Source organism: Cricetulus griseus, chromosome 2 (genome assembly GCF_003668045.3).
Source record: "Cricetulus griseus strain 17A/GY chromosome 2, alternate assembly CriGri-PICRH-1.0, whole genome shotgun sequence".
Taxonomy (NCBI): domain Eukaryota; kingdom Metazoa; phylum Chordata; class Mammalia; order Rodentia; family Cricetidae; genus Cricetulus; species Cricetulus griseus.
Genome location: NC_048595.1, coordinates 43028933 through 43050808, shown reverse-complemented (window position 1 = coordinate 43050808; position 21876 = coordinate 43028933). Strand labels below are relative to the sequence as shown.

Here is a 21876-nt window from a genome sequence, read left to right as displayed (position 1 = left end):
TTGCCTCCCAGGAAGACCTAATCAGGTCTCCATGATGCTGCCCCCACCACAGGTCTCCTTTTGACATTCTTTTTTTTTTTAAGATTTTTTTTATTATTATTATGTATACAGTCTTCTGCCTACATGCCAGCAGAGAGCACCAGATGTCATTCAAGGTGGTTGTGAGGCACCATGTGGTTACTGGGAATTGAACTCAGGACCTCTGGAAGAACAAACAGGCAGTGCTCTTAACCGCTGAGCCATCTCTCCAGCCCCCTCCTTTTGACATTCTTAAAGAGTTGCCCTACCAGGCATGTCCCTTGCTCAAGACTATTAGATGACTCTCCACTGCTGTCAGGACTGAGATCTAGCCACTGCAAGTCCTGTCACTAAGTCCAGCAGCTGTCCTCCTGGCTCCAAATTACACAAGATCCTCAGAGCATCTTCTCACTCCAGCTCTGTTGCCCTGTTGTTAGAACCTTATGTCTGCCCCAGCTTCTTCTCCTCCCTTTTTTCCTACTGTCTCCATCACAACACTGACCAAGCTGCACTGCCATCCCATCAGGATAAGGAGGTGAACGCAGGCCAAGCACAGAGAAGGTACCAAATAACCACCTGTGGAAGGGAGAAAGGAAATGGACCTCAAGCTGAGCCCTAAAAGATGAAGGGAGACCTGAGGTATAATGAGGCCACAGGGAAAGAAGCAGGAACAGCATCAGTTCAGCAAAGGGGAACAGATAGGAGAGTTCTGGATGGAGACATAAGGAGATGGATGGTGTTGGGGGCCTCAAGGCCAAGCCAATGAGGTCCCTTTCAATCCTGAAATACCCTGGAGGAGGGAATGGCCTACAGCAACTGCTGTAGGGCAGACAGGGCAGAGTCTATGGGCCCATTCTAGAGCAGCAGCCCTAGGGCAAGAAAAATGAGTACCCTGGAGGGAAATGTAGGCTTGGAAGCCTTTGAGGTAACTCATGAAACAGGTGTTGAGATCACCTGGCTTGGGTTCAAGTGCAGTTACATAATGAACCTGTACAATCTCAGGCAAGCTTTTCAACCTCTTTATAGGCCTCCAATTCCTTTCCCATAGACATAGGATCAGAGGCAGGCAAATATCTGTGAATTCTAGACCCGCCTGGTCTACATAGAGAGTTCCAGGACAGCCAAGGCTACACATAGAAAGACCCTGTCTCAAAAAAGAAAAGAAACAGGATGGTAATACCTGCCTCCAAGGGTTATCTCAGGATGACACTAAAGATCAAACATGTAACACTCCTGGCACACGCCCATCCATGGAGAACATTTATTGAGTGATCACTGACTTTTGACACTGTGAACTTCTGAAACTAAGCGAGGAGAAGCTGTCCTTTCTACCATGAACTCAGCAGGTCCACTGGGTAACTGGGGGTGAGGGTGGGGGCTAAGTATCATCCTTCTGGGAGGGATGCTAGGAGAATCTGAAACACCAGCAATCTATGGACCACTGGACCACAGGGCAGGGCTTCAATCCCAGCACAGACTGAAGCTAGAGTTCCTCCTCCCTCCCCCATCATCCTGTCTCTCACAAGGCCATGTGAGGGGCTGGAAGGGCATCCCACAAGAAGGCGGGGAAAGAACCCTTTGGTCTACCCTAAGAGCCACCAGCCAGGCCCCATGAAAGGCCTCATTGTCTGAAGCTGGCTGCACTGAGCCATGTAATAGTGTTGCCTGAACTGGATGCTGTCCTCACTAAGGAGGCCATGGCTCCAGCCTCTCAGGGAGCAGCATGCTGCCAGGACAACCTCCCAGCCACTGGACCCATCAGCAAGCCAAGGACATCTGTCAACATTCCAAAGCTCTGTTCACTCTAACCACAACCATCTTTCCCTAAAGTATAACACACACACACACACACACACACACACACACACACACACACACACACACACGACACACACTGAGAACAAGAATGTAAACAACTCAAGTTAAAAAACCAGGTAAAGGAGAAGTGGCTAAAAAGAGGTTCCTAGGAGACCAGGCAAAAAGGGGTATTGTGTTTTCCAAATTCAGGTAAAAGAGGGATTGGAAGGAAGGAGCCCAGTGGACTGTACCTTGGGCTTCCTGAGGTCTATCACATCAGGCTACAACTTCATCTTCACCCAGGCGCCAAGCACTCCTCTGGATGTTACTTCTAGCTATGGTGTGCCAACACCACACTTTTCAAGTTTGGAGAGTTGGAAGGGTAGAGAAATGAACCAGTGCTCTTTGGTTGTGTTAAGTTTCAAAACCAGGACAACCGCCGAGCGCCTATTTAACATATCAAAGTTAGACTTAGCTGCCAGGTTCTCCCAGCCTCCCTCAGTCCCTACCTGTTACAAGGTATGGTTCACATACCCTGCCCTCTACCCTGAACTCTCCAGCCCAGGAGCTGAGCTGCCCTTCTCCCAGAGGCTCTTCCATATGTAATTCAGACACTTTGGTTACCTGCACCTCCCTGCCCCTTTTGGATCTTCAGCCTCCTGGCTGCTGCACCTGGTTCCCTTCTCTTCCCCTCCCCCCTCCCACATGGCCCAGCTCAGTCTGGTCAGGTCCACTCTGGACTCTCCCAGATGTCCCTGCCTCTGGCTATGCTACAATAAACTTTCTCCTCCACCACACCTAGGAAAGTCATGTCCTTTCCTTTTTGTTTCTTTTTTGTTGTTGTTGTTGTTCAGGTTAAACATCTCCTCTATGTCAGCTTAAGTATCAGGGCCCATGGCAGGTGTTTCCGTATTCTCATTATCTACCTTGCAAACCATTTGCCTCTAGCCCGGCGTCGGTGGTGCACGCCTTTAATCCCAGCACTCAGGAGGCAGAGGCAGGTGGATCTCTGTGAGTTCCAGACCAGCCTGATCTACAAGAGCTAGTACCAGGACAACCTCCAAAGCCACAGAGAAACCCTGTCTCAAAAAACAAAACAAAACAAAACAAACAAAAACAAGCAAACCATTTGCGTCTACTGATGAACAAAGTATGTACCCTGGAACATGGAGTCTGAGCAGCTGCAAGTTGGAGTGCTTTAGTCATCCCAGGCCCACTAGCAAAGGATCATGGGTAACTCTCCACAGCATTTCCTCAGGCCCTAGAGGTAAAGGGCAGAGACTCAGAGAAGTCAAGAATATGACCCCAAGTTTCACAGCCAGCCAGTGGCAAAGGAAGCAAGAGTCCAGGGCCCTGGGCTCCACACCCGAGGCTAAAAGGAACTGATCGGGCTGCTAAATGGCTTGCCGGACTTGTACTTCTGAGCCCTCACTGAGCTCGGCTGGGTTGAGAGAGGGTGAAAGGCCTGAACTCAATATGGAGAAGGAAAGGAAAGGCTAAGCTAGGGACAAGCACCCTCTGTCTCCCAGCCTCAGCTGGTGTCGTCAGCCATGCCTCTTGGTCTGAATATGAATGACTCTCAGCACATCAAACCCATGAGACCTGAGCAGGTCGTTCTCATCTCCGTTTCTGCATCTGCCAAAAGCCTGGGCTAGTGAGCCCAGTAGGACAACTAAACTCAAAATCACAGGGAGAAGCTGAGCACGGAGGCACATGCCTGGGATCCCAGCACTCAGACTGCTCTAGTAGGGGATGGCAAGCCTGGGGTACACAGAAACACTGTGGTGGTCTGAATGAGAATGGCCCTGTAAACTCATATATCTGAATGCCCGTTCTGTGTTGTCATATCCCACCCCACCTCCCCACACCACCATCCACACACACACACACACACACACACACACACACACACTGTTGGTAGAATGTTTGGGAAGAGCTAGGAGGTGTGGCCTTGTTGGAGGAGGCGTGTCACTGGGATGGGCTTTGAGGTTTCAAAAGCCCCCACCATTCCCACTTAATGTTCTCTTCGCTGCCTCCTACTTGCACAAAAGGATGTAAGCTCAGCTACTTCTGCAGTGCCGAGCATCACCGCCCGCTGTGATGCTCCCGATCATGATGGTTGCGGACTCCCCCTCTGAAACTGTTAGCAGACCCCTCAGTTAAATGCTTCCTCTTATAAAGATGCCTTGGTCATGGTATTTTTTGCAACAGTAATAGAAAAGTAACTAAGACAGACACTGTCTCAAAAAGCAACAAAGTCATGGGAAGCAAGCATGGGCCAGGATATGGAGACAGGACCCCTTAGAGTCCTGGCAGGAATGTGGACTTGTTGAATACTTGTGGAAGGCCATTTCCTCGGAAAAGAAAGTTGAACCAGGGTCTGGAGACATTGATCTGTAGCGAAGAGTGTGTGATGTTCTTGCAGATGGGCATTGCAGAGCTCAGTTCCCAGCACCCGCTTCAGAAGGCTCACAAATGCCTAGAACTCCAGCACCAGAGAATCTGACCCCTCTTCTGACCTCCATGAACACCCACACATGAACAAACCTACATGTGTACCTATGTACACATAATTTACAATAACTTTTTTGTTTTTTCCAGGACAGGATCTCTCTGTATTGCTGTAGAGGTTGTCCTGGAACTCACTGTGGAGACCAGGCTGGCCTCAAACTCACAGAGATCCGCCTGCCTCTGCCTCCCGAGTGCTGGGATTAAAGGTGTGAGCCACCAACGCCTGACTAATAACTTTTTTTTAAAGATTTATTTATTTATTACACATAAAGTGCTCTGTCTGCATGTACCCTTGCAGGCCAAAAGAGGGCACCAGCTCTCATTACAGATGGTTGTGAGCTACCATATGGTTGCTGGGAATCAAACTCAGGACCTCTGGAAGAACAGCTAGTGCTCTTAACCACTGAGCCATCTCTCCAGTTCCCCCTACCCCACTAATAACTTTTAAAGTTAATCAGAAACACCTAATGTATGAGTTCTCCTACTCCTAGTATAGTCCCAACATTTTTTTTTAAACTTTTCAAAGAGATCAAAATAGTTCCTCACAAAATACAGGTATACAAGCTTCAAGTTCAATTAGAGATCCTGTCTCAACAAATATGGTAGAGAACAATATGGAGAAGACACAGGGCATTGACCTCTGGCCCCTATCCACCTGAACATAGACACACAAGAACCCATGTACACACATGCTCACACACGCAGCTGGGGGAGCAGAGAACAGATTGTGCCAGCATGACACCTGGCACACATGGTGGGAGCCTGAGGAACAGGGGTCATTAGCTCTGTGGACTCACTTTCCTCATCTTTCAAATGGCCCTTGGCCAAATTGTCAATACTTTCCAGCCATGAAAGGCTTCCCTACAGGAAGAACCGCCTGCCAAGGCCTCCAAGGCATGGACACCTCACCCCAATATTGTAATCCTGGTGACACTATTATTTAACTGTGGGAATATTAAAGAAAAAAGACACAGAGCAGGGATCCTCTCTCGACTCCTGGTTCTCGCAGGACCTAGGAGGCAAGTCCAGCTTGCTGGGAAGCAAACACAAGAGTTTGTTCAGTGGGTCCCCAATTCCAATTAATGCCAAACCACAAGCAGGAGGAACGCAGATCATTCTAGAACACAGCAGAACATCCTCTGCCTCCCTCCACCCCAAGGATAAAAATAGCCTCATCTGCAATCTGATGCCTGCTAGAACTGCCCAGGCCCACCAAGGAGCTGGTAGGAGACCAGATGAAGAACAGGATATAGTCTGAATGTGATCACACACACACACACACACACACACACACACACACACACACACACGGACAAGTGAAGAGCTTGCACTGACAAAATGTACTGGGGCCCAGAGGGGTCCTACATCCCGCCCCAGGAGCCAAGACTGGAGGCTATGCCTCCTACTGGTCTACCTACAGCCTTTATCCTAGCATCTTGATGCTGAGAATCGCTTTGAAATTAGTTACACCTATTGTGAAATATCAGCAGGGAAACAGAGGCACGGGAGGTCTCTGTACTAGGTCTTAAATGAATGAGCAAAGCCAGCAGGATTTAGGCAAATTATCAGAGTTGTTTCCTCCAAATTGAACTTCTCAAAGAAGCCGCCACTATATTGAATGTCCTGAAAATTCTTTGACCGTGGCGGTCGAACATAGTAACTGTGGAGAGATGGAACAAAGCTATCTTGAATTATTTTTGTTCCTTTTCAGGGGCTAGAGAGATAGGTGTTAGGACAGGGTCTCCTTTTGTAGCTCAGGCTGGCCTCACACTCATGACCTCCTCTTGTCTCAGTGCTGGGATTATCAATAGACCTTTCCAAAGCCATTCACAATCACCTCCACACTTGACCCAACATACTCATAACTACCAGGAAGCCTCTAGGATCATGTGACTAACCTAGCAGACCAATATATCCTCCCTCACCAGCCCCAAAGCTAAAACTACAGTAGGTTAACTTTCAGCAGGCTGCAGCATTCTCTGTCTGCTGTAGCCCACCTACCTTGTACCTCCAGCAGTGTGTTAGGTACAAAAATCTAAACACAGATTTAGACTTTTCTTTTGTATAGACCACCTTCAGGAGAACAGACATGCCTGTCTCCATCTCCAGGCAAGGTGTTGAGGATTAACACAGATCTCGGAAAACACAGGCACCTGGCTCACAGTGAAGTGCCATGTTGGGGGAGGGGCACTATATGGAAGAGTCTGTGGAGAATAAGGAGTCGCTGGATAGACATCACAGAGCTCTGCAGCCCATCTCCCACCTTGAGAAAGAGGAATGTGGAGAAGGAAGACTCTAGAGACTGGATGACATTGAGTTTAATCCAGCCCGACCCTCTCTGGGGGGGCCTGGGTACCTCAATTCCCTTCTGTACACTTAGCTGTTCTTTTATTCAACAGCCACCCAGCAGCCCCAGGGGCCAGTTTCCTTGTCTGTAAAATGAGACTCTAAAGACTTAGCAGGACTGACCTAGGGTGCCAATGAGTGGATGTAGCCAAAGGACTCTGTCAATCACAGTGGCTCTGACCTCTATAGGTGCAAGGGCCTGCCACCAGGCTGGGTCAGCCTCCCCAGTAAGAGGTCTAAACGGGCTGCTGACCCAGATTCGGGGTTCAGATGAGAGACAGACTAGGCAAGAAGTAGCATGGGAAATGCGGTCACATCATGGGGGCTGGGACCATGGGACCAGGATTCAGCTTTCCCCTGAACAGCATGCCCGCTCCAACTTCTCTGTATTGTTTGGGCACTGTGCCTACAATGTACCAGAACTTACAGCCTGTGGAACGTGACCAAGTATTTCACCCTCTGAACTCAGATACCTCAGTTCATAAAACTGGAAGGGGTAGGTGAGGTAGTGAGGTGCCAGTGAGATGGAGAATGATTACCCTGCTTTAAAGACATTTTGTTGTTATTGAGACAGGGGTCTCATTCTGTGGCCCAGGCTGATCTCAGACTTACTATGTCTTAAACTAGCTTCCTACATGCTGGTATTACAGACTCCCATCCACCATGCCCAACTGCATTTACTTTTTTAATCTTCACACAGCCCTAATAGATGGGTGTCCTGTTCCCATTTTACAGATGAGAAAACAGAGGCTCAAGAAGGATAAGCTGGGGCTGGAGAGGTGGCTCTTCCAGAGGACCTGAGTTCAATTCCCAGCAACCACATGGTGGCTCACAACCATCTGTAATGAGATCTGGTGCCCTCTTCTGGTGTGCAAGCATGTGTGCAGATAACTGTATATATAATAAATAAATAAAATCTTTTAAAAAAAAAAAAAAGAAGGATAAGCAACTGGCACATAAATACCGATGACCACACAGCCGATAAGGATAGAATTGGGACTTGGGTCCACACTTGTGTAGTTTTGCTGTACTAACTCCCTTCTAGCAGACATGACAGTCACTTCTGTTTCTGGGCATTTGAAACTACCACAGGCAGGCCAGGCTGGCACCCACATCTGCAGCTGGGGCTCCTGAAATGCCTCCTCATGTCCCCTAATGTCCTCTTGCAGAGACACTCTCTGAAACACTGTCCACTGGCTCACCATCAGGGAGGAAACTGCTGGAAACGACTTTGTCCATCTGCAGTTCTGGGGAATGAGAGGACACCTCACATCAGCTAGACAGACCTTGCTGAGGTCCAGTGTTGTGACCCATCACACCCCTCCTGTGGCTGTCTGGCTTGAGCGAGCTTGCCCCAGAAACGGGGGCTCAATCCCTTCTGTAAACCCTTCTACTGTCCAGTCTTTCCACCTCCCGCCCTCTTCCTCCCTGCTGGCCTCCTGCCCCGGGCGGTTTGCCACTGCCCACTCTATCACCAGAAAGCCTAGAATGTTTTGAGCACAAGCAGTCTGACCTAAATGTAAACTGACTCCCCCGTGGGCCCCACGAGCCACTCTGAACACACCCAGCCCCAAACCCCACTGATATCAGCAATTCCTCCAAGGGGAGCCTGGCACTGAGGTGGGCCACTCAGGGGGTTGTGGAGGAAAGGCCTGGCTTCTCCCCCATAAGAACCCTTCATGCCCTCCCCACTACACAGCCAAGAACGCAGCTTGTCCCTGCCTCTGGGTTACCATGGCAACGGGAAGCCAGGCAATGGGCCCAAGCCCTGCCATCCTGCAAGCCACCTCGTTTACCCTGGAGTGGGGCACAGCAGCCACAGATATCACAAGAGAGAGAGAGAGAGAGAGAGAGAGAGAGAGAGAGAGAGAGAGGAAAGAGGCCCCTCCTGATCCCCACTCCACACACATTCCTGGGCCTGAGCTTCTCACAGCTTTTGAGATTCCGGGCAGCTAAGACTTCCTGCCCCAGGAAGCTGGCAGCCTGGCTGGGCCCCACCAGCTGCTCTCTAGGCCCTACAGCCTCCACCCTGCTAAAAGATGGTGCCCAGGCTTTCCCCCAGCAAATGGGGCCCCTTCTACCACCCCTCAGGCATCCTCAAACTCTCCTGCCACTTTGTCCCCTCCACCCCCACTCTTTACCCAGCCTCCTCTGGCTCAACCCAATTTAGCTGTCCTCTGTGCTTAAGAAATCATTCCCAGGCAGCGTTGCAGAGCGATGGAAGCAGGGATCATGATTACTAACTGAGCACGTCCTGTCACTCATCACAGGGCATGGGGCAGGCCCCTCTGCAGGTAGGAGATGCCAAGCAGGGCCAGGCAGCCCCTGGCAGAAGCTGTTCTGCAGGGGCCTCACTCCCTACATCCCTGGTGCTTTTCCAGCCCCTATTGCAAGGGAATTGATGGGCTACAAAATAGTCTTGACCTGTCTTGGTCCCACATATTCCCCACACTGTGTAAGAGGAGCCTGAGCCACAGGAAAAGCTTGCTGAAGGAAAACAGAAGGGTAGAAAGAGAAGAAAGACAAATACAGGTTTGGAGATGATTGGCAAGAGGGCTGTGGCAAAGCTGAGCAGACTCTTGGTCCTCTGGATGTGGCCCTGCCTCTTCTTCACTGGAGAACACTGAGCCATGACTTAAGCCACTCTGAATCTCACTGTTCAAATCTATGAGATGGAAACACTAGTATCACAGGAAGCAGACAGGGTGCTTAGACCAGGACCTGACCCACGGGAAGTGTCCCAAACTGTAGTGTTTTGTGTTGTTAAAAAGCCTAGGCCCACAGGTCCCAGGGGTAAGAAAGACATCTGCTGAGAATGGCCAGGAAGCAGAGAATGCTTCGAAGGCAGCAAAGCCTGTGACCATGACACCCACTTATCCTCCCAGCGCTACCAACGGACACACAGCCTGTCTACACTAGGTCTTCATTTCAACTGAGAATCATGGCTGGACAGGACAGTCCGTGGTCCTTGCAGGCATCCCACACTTGATGACCGCCAGAACGACCTGCCGTTCTAGGAAGGCTCCAGACCCTCAGGCCGGAAACAGGCTCCTGGAATCAAAGTCTGTGATTACTAGAAAACAGCCCAGCATGGAGATGGAGACCGGAGGCAGCTCCCGTGGAGCCCCATGCTCCTTCTCCACTCAGCACTGCATCAAATAGCTGGAACAAAGACAGGCCTGGTCATTGGCAGCTGCCTGAAAGGTTGGACAGACAAAAAAGCCAAGCAGGGACAAGGACTGCTTCATCTGCCTGCATTTCAGCGCTGTCACTGTCCCCTTGTTTTACGTGGTTATGTGCAGGGCTGGCACTAGCTTAATAGCTGTTTATGTGAAAACAGACTTGTGATTTCATCTGTCCACAAACTCAACTGTGGTTAACTCCTGCTGTTAACCAAAGCATGGCCCTGTGGTGGCTGAGGCTTCCCACCCCAGTAGGGTGGGAGAGGGGAGGAGAGGAAGGAATGAGTCAGTGCAGAGGAGGGAGCCCCAGGCTGGGGTTTTGCTTGAAGGCCCAGCCCTGTGAGTGGGAATCCAGAAGGAGTAGACAAACCCCAGATAGGACAGACAACAGGCTGGAGAGAGAACAGGATGGCACCGGGCTATGAGTGGTCTAGACTCAAGCCTCTAGCTGAGCGACTGAGGGTGCTAAAAACCAGGCCTGAAGGATTCCAGGTAAGATGTAAGACCAAGAGCACTCCAGGTTGACAGTTAGAAACCAACTCTACAGATCAATGCTGTTTATCTCTGTTAAAACTCCGATTCAGGCTGGGCAGTGGTGGCACGCGCCTTTATTACCAGTCTGGTCTACAGACTTAGTTCCAGGACAGGTAGGTCTGTTACACAGAGAAACCCTGTCTTGAAAACAAGACAAAACAAAAACTCCCATTCAGGTTGAGTGTGGTGACACACACCTTTAATACCAGCACTCAGGAGATAGAGGCCGGATGATCTCTGTGAGTTCCAGGCCAGCCTGATCTACAGAGCAAGTTCCAGGTCACCCAGGGCTACATAGAGAAGCCCTGTTGGGGAGGAAGGGGACTCCCATTCATTTCTACAGAGCACTGAAGACAATAGACTGTTCTCTCATGACACCCAAAAAAGGGACAAGAACATTTAAAAACGGAAAGAAAGCACAGAGCTAGGGGTGTGACTCAGTGGTAGAGGGCTTGCCTAGTATTCAGGAAGCCCTGGGTTTGACCCCCCAGCACTGCATAAAACAGTTGTGATATTATCCCAGCACTTGGAAGATGGTGCAGGAGGATCAGAAGTTCAAATTCAGTCCCAGCTACAAAGCTTAAGGCCAGCCTAGGCTACATGAGACCCTGTCTCAAAAAGAAAAGAGAAAGAAAGAAAAGACAGGGGAATGTGATAAAGAGAGAAGGTAATTCTCCAGTTTGAGGCAGTAATGGGGGAGGGTTCCTGCTGAGATCTGGCTAAAAGCATGAATGAATGAGAAGGAGCAATTATGAAAGACATGGAGGGGGGTTTCTAAAGAAGGGAAGATACACAGTCCCAAGAGGATAGTTGTGACGTCAAGGGGCAGTGGGTGAGAAGCCAGGAGGGCAGCCTGGTCCACGTGGCCCAAGGCTGGGCAGATCCCCAGAGTGTAGAGTTGACTCAAGGAGCTGGAGTCTGTAAGTGGAGGGAGATGGGACCTGCCTTTCGGATCTCTCCACACTGGGCAGGTGTGTGAGTGAGTGTGTGTGTGTGTGTGTGTGTGTGTGTGTGTGTGTTGTGCATGTGGAGAGAGAGAAAGACACCCAGAATGAGGAGGGTTTTCAGTGCTGCTAGCAGGAAGGAATGCCACGGGGGCAGGGTTGGCCCTGGGTGTATTTCAGAGGTCCAGCTAGCAGCAGCACTGGTGGCTGAGAGCCCATAGAGTCAGAGTCAGAGATAAGGAGGGGTGGGGCTTGTAGTGAGGGAGAAGTAAAGGTGCTGAGTCCAGGAAGCCCAGAAAAGAAATGAGCAAGGAAAGGAACCAAGAATTTTCCAGAGGGGCTGGAGAGATGGCTCAGCCGTTAAGAGTTAAGATTGCTCTTCCAGAGGACCTGGGTTCAATTCCCAGCACCCACATGGCAGCTTGCAACTGTCTGTAACTCCAGGATGCAATACCCTCACCTAGATATATATGCAGGGCAAACACCAATGCACACAAAATAAAAATAAATTAAAAAAATAATTTTCCAATAATTGTTAAATGCTCACTGAATGTATCAAAGTCCCGATTTGTACCCCACTGTTGAAAAGGGGCTACACACCTGCAAAACAAACAAACAAAAGATAACCACTAGCACATACGGGCATCTGAGAATCCCAGGACTCCACACCTATAGTAAGTTAAAGGGTACAAGGACTTAAGAGGAGGTGGAGTCTAGTCCTCTCCCCTAGGTCTGAGTCACCTTCAGTGACATTTCAACCAATGCCTCCAAGACCAGGTCATGGGAAGCTAAGCTTACAACAACCCCTAGCCTCCTAGAACTGTTACTGTGGGGAAGCTAGCTTCCAGGTAAGAAATATGATTGTCACAACAAAGAATCCACATGTGGGTGCTCTGAATGACATTCCCAGTAAAGCCCAACCTTGAACCCATGCCCACCACAATGCTAGTGAAGCCATTCTAGACCCCCAGTGAGATCACACACAAGCTAAACACCACCTAGTAACCTCCACCTGGGCCCCACAGGGCAGATGAATTGCCCTGCAGAGCTCTGCCCAGCCTTGTCCAAGCTTCCAACCCACAAATCACAATGCATCACCAACTGGTGGTTCACTAAGCCACGGAGTTTCAGAATGGTTTGCATTGCAGCCCTAGTAACTACAGCAGACACGGTCCCCAGGGGAAGATGTAGACAGGAACACACACATGAAGAGCCATCAGCCTGGTGTAGGGGGAGCCCCAGACAGGCTCCCTGACATGCTGAACAGAGTAAAGGCAAATAGGAAAGGAGGGGAAAGAGTCCAGTCAGAGTGACTTAGAAAAAGGATGAGAGGCAGTCAAGTGGAAACTGGTACCACTCGAGTAGTAGATGGCAGGTGTCCTGGGACCTGAATGGCTTTGCTCACATGGAGGCTGGGGAATACTGGAGCTTGTTCATCTATCTGCTGGGTGTGTACAGCAGATGGAGACGTCCCGTGAGCCAGAGAGCTGCCCACAGGATAGGCACCTAGCATCTAAGAAGTACTCAGGCACAAGCTCAAAGAGCCTTTTTAGAAATCTGCTGTTTGGTGTGAACCTACTGTGTGCCGGGCTAAGTCCTTGGGTAACTCTTCATCTTCAGCTCTACTCAGTAAAAGGGCAAAGGAAAGCCAGGGCACCAAAGACTCTCCACAGTTGCCTTTTGGCTCCCAGCCAGAGCTAGTATGACCAGTGGGGCCCTCCTGGGTTTGGGGATCTTTCCGGGTAAAGACATCTGAGCTGCCATGTCACTACCACCACTCCCCATCCAAAGGGCCAATGCAGCAGGCTCAAAATCCACTCTCAAGTGAGACACACCTTCCCAGCATTGCCACCCCGGAAGTTTTACTTTTATCTTCAAAACAAGAAGAGGGCTGGACTAGGCTGACTCAGAGGGCCTTGGGGCCCCCGGGAGAGGCTGAAGGGGGCTGGGAAGCAACCTGGGCTTTCGCCCCACATCTGGCTCCTTTTAAAGATGGCCCCTCCCCTTGCCCCACAGTCATTAAACCTTTGGCTCACCACTTGCTGTCTTTTGAAAAGAAATTTATGACATTTTATTTAGCTATTTGTGTGTAGCAGTGGGGGAGGTGTGCGCAGCATGCAGGTGTGAGGGTCAGAGAACAACTTGTAAGAGTCAGTTCTCAATCTCCCCCTCACACCATGTGGATCCCAGGGATGGAACTCAGGTCCACGGAGCCTGGCAGCAAGTGCCTTCACCCACTGAGCCATCTCACCTGGCCCACCACTTGCTCTCCTACCATGAGCCTCCTCCAGCATGGAAATGTCGGATAATATGAACCCGCTCAGTTACAGGGACCAGCATGACCCCACATTCCCAGTTATGGTCAGAACACTGAGGCTGGGAGAGGGCTAGGAGAGAGCCAGCCAGAGGGCTAGGGAGGTGGCTCGGTTGGTAAGAGCACTTGCTGCTCAATCAAGAGAATCTGAGTTTAAACCCCTAGTATCTACATAAAATGTCAGCCATGGGGTGTGCGTGTGTGTGCCTGTGTGATTGGTATGGTGTGTGTGTGTAGTTGGTGATGGTGGTGGTGTGTGTGCGTGTGTGTGTGTGTGTGTGTGTGTGTGTGTGTGTGTGTGGTGTGTGTGTGTGGTGTGTGTGTGTGTGTGGTGTGGTTGTGGTGTGTGTGTGTGGTGTGTGTGTGTGTGTGGTGTGTGTGGTGTGTGGTGTGTGTGTGTGTGTGTGTGGTGTGTGTGTGTGTGGTGTGTGTGGTGTGTGTGTGTGTGTGTGTGTGTGTGTGTGTGTGTGTGTGTGTGTGTGTGCACATGTGGTGTGGTGTGTGTGTGTGTGTGTGTGTGTGAGGGTGTGAGTGTGTGTGGGTGTGATGTGTTGTGGTGTGTTATGGTATGGGGGGGTGTAGTGTGGTGTAGTGTGGTATGGGTGTGTGTGACAGGAAGTTTGTTGAGGCTTTCTGGCTGCCAGCCTAGCTCCAGGTTCAATGAGAAACCTGTCTCAAGGGAATAAGAAGAGGATAGAGCAGGACACTTGATGTCCTCCTCTGGCCTCCACCAGTGGGTCCTGAACACTTGTGTGTACTGTACACACGTGTGCACAGCACACATACACACAAAGAAAAGAACCAGTCAGAATCGCTCATCTACACACACACACAGACACTACTCACAGGACTGTGATCTGGGGAAGAACAAGATGCTGCTCTAGTCTCCTCAGGCCTCATCAGGGATCTGAAGGAAACCAGGGTTGCCTGCTGGGGGCCCATAGGCAGCTCCCCTTTCAGTTCTCTGACACAGGCCAGGCCACACCCCAGGGTGGATCACAGCCTGTTCTCAGTCACAGGTAGCACAAGGCTAAGGAGTGGAGAGACATGAGAATCAGGCCTGCAGGCCACAGTGAGCATGTGGAACACAGATCCAGTCTAGGCCGCTGGGCCTCCTTCCCTAGGCCTCTCTCTGAAGAGCCAAGCTAAGGTTCATACAGCACTTTCTAAACTGAGAAGTGAATGCACACATGAGGAGGTCAGAAATACCCTGAGAATCCCAGCAGTGACATGCACCAATGACCCAGCTGTCTCAGGAGTTCAAGAACAGCCTCAACCACATACTTCAGGGCCAAGGTGTCTGAAATACCCCAACAGGAAGGGAAGGAGGGGGTTGGGGAAGAGATGCCCTGAGAGCAAGCCAGCATACCAGCCAGCACGCAGCCATTTCTACAGTGTGGCAGCCCTCACACTTCCTCCTGGGTTCAGCTCACAAGATGTCATTTACCTCTCAGCAAATCCTGCCAGGGACAAGTTTCCCTCCAGCACTGGAAAGGAAGCTGAAGCTGGGTTGTCTACAGGGCTTGCCTAAGGCACAAATATGGAGCCAAGGTCCTGCTTTTCTCACTCCCAGAGCTGGCTCTGTCCCCTGGGCTGCCTCAAGTAACATTAATTCAGTGATATGTCATCTGCTGAGATTGGTTATGGCTACTGAAGAGGCTCTTGGAAAGATACCTATATCACATGGCCAAGGACAGAAAGCCACTCCTCAAGGGGTCACTCACCTTTCCTTGTGAGACGGGCTCTTTCCTGTCTCTCCATACAGGTGCCTATGCTGAACCCTGCTTGCCCCCATATTGAGATGTTTATAGGCTGAGCTAACTGTCACCTTCTCCAGGAAGGACCCCTCTTGAGTGATGAGGCCACCTCAGTCCTCCTCTGCCAGCTATATGTCTTTATGAGCTTATAGCTGCCTTAGTTGCCCTATCAGTCTATGGGCACTGGAGGCCAGGTCTGGTCTGGCTCATTCCTGTCCCTAAAGCATTCTGGTCCTTGTAATCATTGCCATGACTCTAATGTCATGTTCTACCTATAGGGAGGCTACTCCTGGAATGGCAGGGACACAGGCCTGCGGTCAGGAGACTGGCAGCGGACCCAGCTGGCTGCACCATCTGTCCTGGAGCTACAGGACAGAGCAGGCCTAAGGCAAAGATGCCAGGCTGTCAGCTCAGCCAGGTCAGCCTAGGACAAGGTGAGAAGCCATAGCACCCAGGGCCTTGCCCAGCTGGAGCCTGGGGTTAGACAAGACTTTCATTTTTAATGCTTTTGCTTTTAATCTATGTGCATGGGTATTTTGCCTGCATGTGTATCTGGGCACCTCCACTGTTCCCAGTTCCCATGGAGCCAGAAGAGGGCATTGGATCCCCTGGAACTGGAGTTACAGATGGTAACTGGGATGGTATTCTCAGCACCATGTGGGTGCTGGGCATAGAATCTGGGTCCTCCGGAAGAGCAACAAGTGCTCTTAACCGCTGAACCATCTCTCCAGCCCCTGGACACGACGGTTTAATTCTCTAACTAGTTCAAAGTGATGTTAAAGCCAGCGCCTTGACGTTCTCATCTGTAAAGCCAGTTGAAAACCAGCGTCCATGTAAAGCTATTTGGGTTTAAATACACCTGGCATTAGGCAGGGCCTTAGCAGAAACCATCATTTTACCATCTCACCTGAACCATGGCAGAAACCCTCAGACAGATGAGAAACAGGAGTTTAACACAGCCAGTGATTGCAAGTTTTGTGGCTCCACCAGTGTCTCGAGTTCTAACAGTGGTTCTAACAATGCCTGCAGAGGTGGATCCAGTTCACAGGCGAGAAGTGTGGTCTACACAGGCAGAGTGAGTTGGCGTCTCTGGACCTTTTCACTCTCCAGCAAAGTAGTGGGCAGCTCTCTCAAGGCTGCTCTACCACACTAGGCACAGGTAAGGAGTGGTGGTACAGTAGCCCCAGACCCTGGCATGTGTGTTGTGAGGATCCCCCAGCCTACACTGTCAGTTTACAAGGATGAGGAGAGGAGGATTCACAAGGGATGACAGCAAGACCACTCACTGGAGTTGCAGATGCCTCCACAATCAAACTGAAGATGAAGAAGGGGCCCCAGACTAGCAACTTCCCAAGCCCAGGCACTTCCTTCAGTGCCTCATGGGGTTCCTAGTTGGTCCTAACCCAAGTCCCCATTGTGAGAAGCCGTGGGGATAGGAAGGTAGCTGGGACCATTTGGAGCTGGCCAGTTAAAGAAAATCAGGTACTAAATCAAGAAACAAACGGATGGTGGAATAAGGCTTTAATCCCTACACTGGGGAGGCAGAGGCAGGCAGATCTCTGTGAGTTCAAGGCCAGCCAGAGCTACATAGTGAGACCCTGTTTCAAAGATAAATTAATTTAAAAACAAACTGAACCAGGGTACCAGAGAACCCCCAGAAAGCTCACAGACAACACCCACAATTCTCCAGACTCCAAGGCCAACCTCAGCCAGCTGGCAGTTGCTCCTCCCAGGCTCAGGACACTAAAACTCCATTCAGCAGCTCAGATGCCTGGCACTCCCCTGCCTTAAAGCCTGGAAGGGAAGGGTTCCCTCTGCCCAGATGAGCCTCCCTGAGACCCCCTGCTCAGATGTCATCTACACAGGACCCAACACCCATCCTCTCAGTTTTTCCTCTCTAGATAGCATGAGTTTCAAGCCGTTCAATGTCACTTGACAATTGTGTGACCTTGGGAAAGTGACTTAACCTCTCTGTCTCATTTCATCTTTAATATAGGGTCCAAGCGCAATTGGAGTTACAAGGACTGAGTTCATGCATGCTCAGACATGGGTAATACTTGTATGACACTCATTATTACTGTTATTCACAGCATTTATGGCAGGTTTCCATTGTCATGGTTTGCCTGCCTTTACAGTCCCTCCTCTACTAGCTCAACAGCTGGGATCCATACTGTCACAAGCTACAGCATACTCTGGCACCTATCATACACTCAATAAACACCCATGTAGGGAACAAGTGAACTAGGCATAACATTGTAAGGGGGCATTGTAAGCTCTGGGGCCAGATAGGAGTCAAAGGGGAAGCGATGACTGAACTGTGTTTTGAAGGATAAAAACAAACCATCTAGACAAATTGAGAACACTGTGGGTGTCTGCCAGTGGTGGAATCTGGAGTTCATATGCAGCTCCTGAACAAACTATTGAGCTTCGGAGAGCCTTCCAGGACCACCAAACCCCCTTAATCCCTGGGGTCACGCATCCATTCAGCCATTTTGAGTCCCGCTGTATGATGGGCATTATCATTTTCTGTCTGTCGGCCTCCCCTCTCCTGCTCCCATCAGAATTTTATGCCAATGCCTCACAAACATTCAGACCCAAGGCTGGGGGACTTCTAGGATCACCCAGCACACAGGGGCTTAGGGACAAACACCTGGCCTAAAGTCACAGAGAATAATGCATAAACATGAGATGTTTTTCCTCTGTGTGTGTGTATGTTTGCATGTGTTTTGTGTGTGTGGTATGTATGTGTGTGTGGTACATACGTGTGAATCTGCAGGTATGTAGGCCTGTCCATGTGCATGAGGTCAGAAGAAGAATTCAAGTGACCTGTCCTTTCCACATTATTGCTTTGAGGTGGGGGGTCTCTCACTGAACTAGCCATTTGAGCTAGGCTAGAATCTCAGCTAGTTCTCGGGATCTACCTGATTTCACCCTTCAATATGGGGAATATAGGCTCACACAGCTGTACCAAGCTTTTTGGCATAGATGTTTGGGATTTGAACACATATCCTCTTGTTTTGCACCTACTGAGCCAACTTCTCAGACCTGAAAATGAGATTCTAATCCAAGATTGGCACTATGGCACACACTTGTAATCCCATTACTCAGAAAGCTGAGGCAGGAGGATCAGGAATAGGAGGCCATGCTGAGCTACATAGTGAAACTATCTCAAAACAAAACAAAACAGAAGAGAAAGAAGTAGGGGGAGGGAGAAAGACAAGACTCCAATCCAAGGGCTGTCTCCCAAACCAGATTCCTAATGAGGTTGGGGAGAATGAAGGATGGAGAAGCCACTCTCATTGTCTTGGTGTTCAAAGGAATTAGCTGGTCCTATGGAGGTCTACAGCAGCACACAGGCCTATGAGCCAAGCATAGATGCCCGCCCACTGCTGGTTCGGGTCTCCATCAGTTTGCCATTAGCACCAACTGGGCAGGAGTCTCAGGAGAATGGGGACAAACAGCCCATCACCAGCTGTAGAGTCTGTTCCTAAGTTCCTAAGCCTCACTGGAAGCGGACCTGGACCAAGCTAGAACTGAGGATCAGGAGTTCAAGGTCATCTTTGGCAACATCTTCATCAAATCTGAGGCCAGCCTGGGTTACATGAGGCCCTGTCTCAAATATAAAAATAAAAATAGCTCAGAACCAAGAAAAAGAAAGCATCCCAAATTCCCCCTTTTTTTTCCATAGGAGCAAAGGAAATTAAGAAGAGGCCACAGAAATTCAAGTTCTGCCAACCAGGCACAAGTTCAAAGGTGGCGATCAATGTCATTTTCAACTAATGTGAGTTCCCTGTGGCCCTGTGGCCCTGTGGCCCAATTTCCACACCCAATGCCCAGCTCCACAGCCAGAAGCTACATGCTAACTGAGTTTGAGTCAGGGCTCAGGATGGAAATGCTAAGCCTCATGCCCAGAAAAGCTCTCAAACCAGCACCATTGAGTTCAAATCCCAGCTCTGCCACTTCCTGCCTCTGTGATCCTACAGGCTGCTGACCCCTCTGAACCTGAGTCATTTCTCATCTGGGATGAGTGTGGGGAAAGACCAGCAGGGTGAAGAGTATTAGTTACTTTCCTTCCTGCTATAACCAAACACCTGACAGGGCAGCTAAAGGACAGAAGGGCTCGTCTTGGCTCACGGTTTGAGGAAATACAGTCTATGAGGCAAGGACTTGATGGTGGCAGGTGGTCTCTCAGTCAGGAAGCATAGAGAGATGGTGCTGATACCCTGATACTTTCTCCTTTTTCTCTTTTTACTCAGCACATAGGATTTTGTCATCCACATTCAGGTGGGTCTTCCTCCACCCTCACTTAGACCTCTATAGAAACACTCTCATAGACACACCCAAGTTCTAAACCCAGTCAATCTGACAATGAAGATTAGCCACCACAGGGTGGTTAAAAGGACCTGCTGCAATGAACAGAGCAAGTGAAGGTGCATGTGCTTAGCATGCTGCCTGGCAAAGTCACAGCATGAGGCTACACTACCCTGGGCTCAGGGGACAGAAGCAAGAGGCCCAGTGGCTCAGATTCCACCCTGGGCCTGGCTGAGAAACAGTCTGCCCACATTCATTCTCTAGGTATCACCTGGCCTCTGGCCAGGCCTAGGTACACCAATCACATCTTGTAAAGTCCCCTGGGGTATGGAAATGGAGATACAAGACAAGCTTCCATGCTAGTGAGAGCAGGACTCACAAAGGGCACGTGGTGTCATGAAAAAATCTAGGAAGGCCTTCCAGAGGAGGCAGCATCCCAGCTGAATCTGAGGGCTGAGAAGGAAACTGACAGAGAGACAGCAGGCTAGGGGAGGTGCAGGGAGGCTGAGATCACTGGTAGAAGGTACAGAACGCACAGCAGCTGGAGAGAGTTCAGGTGGCCCACTGAGGCAGAGGAAGCCAGGCACTATGGTTCATACTGGTCAGTATGAACACAGAGGGATGGATGATGGGGCCTAGACAAGCATGCCACCAAGATGGTGACCTGCTAGGAAAGTCTGAGCAGGTGCCACAGTTACTTTACCCTCTGCTGTGAGAGCAGATGGAAGGGACTGTACGAGATACTAAGGGGACAAGGTCCCTGGGGCTGGGCAGGGATGTTAAGCTGAGTGGCAACTGACAAAGAGGTGGGTGAGACATGTATTTGCCCCAGGGCCCTTTTATAACTGCCTCTTCTGAAATGTCCTCAGTTGGCAGCTACTGTGCCCAGCACAGACTGTCCGGGCTGTCCTGAGTCCTTCTCCAGGCACCAGGCCAAAGGCCCCCTGTAAGCCACTGAGCACTTGGGTGTTTCTGGGACCTCATCACCTATCTCCGCTCCAAAGTTCCAGTTAGGAGGTTCCAGGAAAAAATACTCTGGAAGGTCACTCCATAGGACATTTCCCACATGGCCTCTCCCTCACATGGCCATGCCCTTACTCTCCTGTTCTCGCCTGTGCACACACAACCTCACACTGTAAATTCTGTCAGGTCCATAGGCTTGGAGTCCTGAGCTGGGGAGGTCAAGAGACAGAGCCCTGAGTTCAGAAAGCCGCAGAATTGTGCACAGGACACACACACACACACACACACACACACACACACACACACACACACACACGGCAGCAGTATGTGCACAGGACATACACTCAACCAAACAGAATTCCAGAACCTGCTACAGAGGACATTCCACCCAGCCACAAACTGCCAGCCTGTGGGAGCCTACTAGCCCTGGGGCTCTTTGGGGAGTCTACTAGTTATAATTTAAGAAGTCCATGGGTTCTACGATTTCTCCTTCCAGAGAGTACTACAGAAGAGACAGCAGACAGCGAGACTGGAGATGCAGATCCTGACTTAAGAGGGAAGCATCTATTTTCTGGGCCCCACATCGGGAGGCCCATTTGACTCCCAGACCACCCCAGCCCACAGATCCATACCCTTCGCAAGTGGTTTCCCACATTCTGGATCATTGCTGCTCGGCCTGCTGGGTTGCCAGGCTCTGGGAGGGTCTGCAGGCTCCTAGAGGGCCTCTGGTCACCTGAGCCACAGGCAGCCAGCAGCTCCAAAAGCAGCCAGCTTCTCACGGCTCCTCCTCCCAAGCTCCCGCCCTCCGGAGCCAGCTGCTAATATCTCCGCCCCAAGTCCTGGCCTCTCCTCAATCCGCCTTCTGTGTCCTCCCCCCCCCCATACACATACACACGACCCCAGCACAGGGGCTCCCTAGCACCCTCCAGCTGGGCCACAGCCAAATGGGGACTGTTGACCACCTACTGGCACCACCAGACTCTACGCTTCTAGACTCAGTCAAACTCCAGCCCCCTTAGCTAACAGAATGGCTCCAAGGTCCTGGAGCTCCAGCTCTCTTGCTAGGGATTCCATTCATCCACAAGAGGGCAGGCTGGAGCATGGCAGGATGCCAGGACGCTGCCAAAACCTCCTAGAGATACACCAGACCCACCTGCCAGGATTTCACTTTCTAGACTGCTGCCCACTGGCTCCTGTGC

General features: G+C 50.5%; 1 protein-coding gene across 1 annotated transcript in view; it reads right to left on the bottom strand.

Moving 5' to 3' along the window:
* The window catches only part of Acot11 (acyl-CoA thioesterase 11), a 50977-nt gene extending 29497 nt beyond the window's left edge, over positions 1–21480 (bottom strand). Inside the window, exon 1 of the mRNA XM_027402356.2 lies at positions 21310–21480. Coding sequence (XP_027258157.1) covers positions 21310–21342 — 33 coding nt within the window. The 5' untranslated portion in view covers positions 21343–21480. The remainder of the gene's footprint in view (positions 1–21309) is intronic.
* Between the last annotated feature and the right edge of the window lie 396 nt (positions 21481–21876).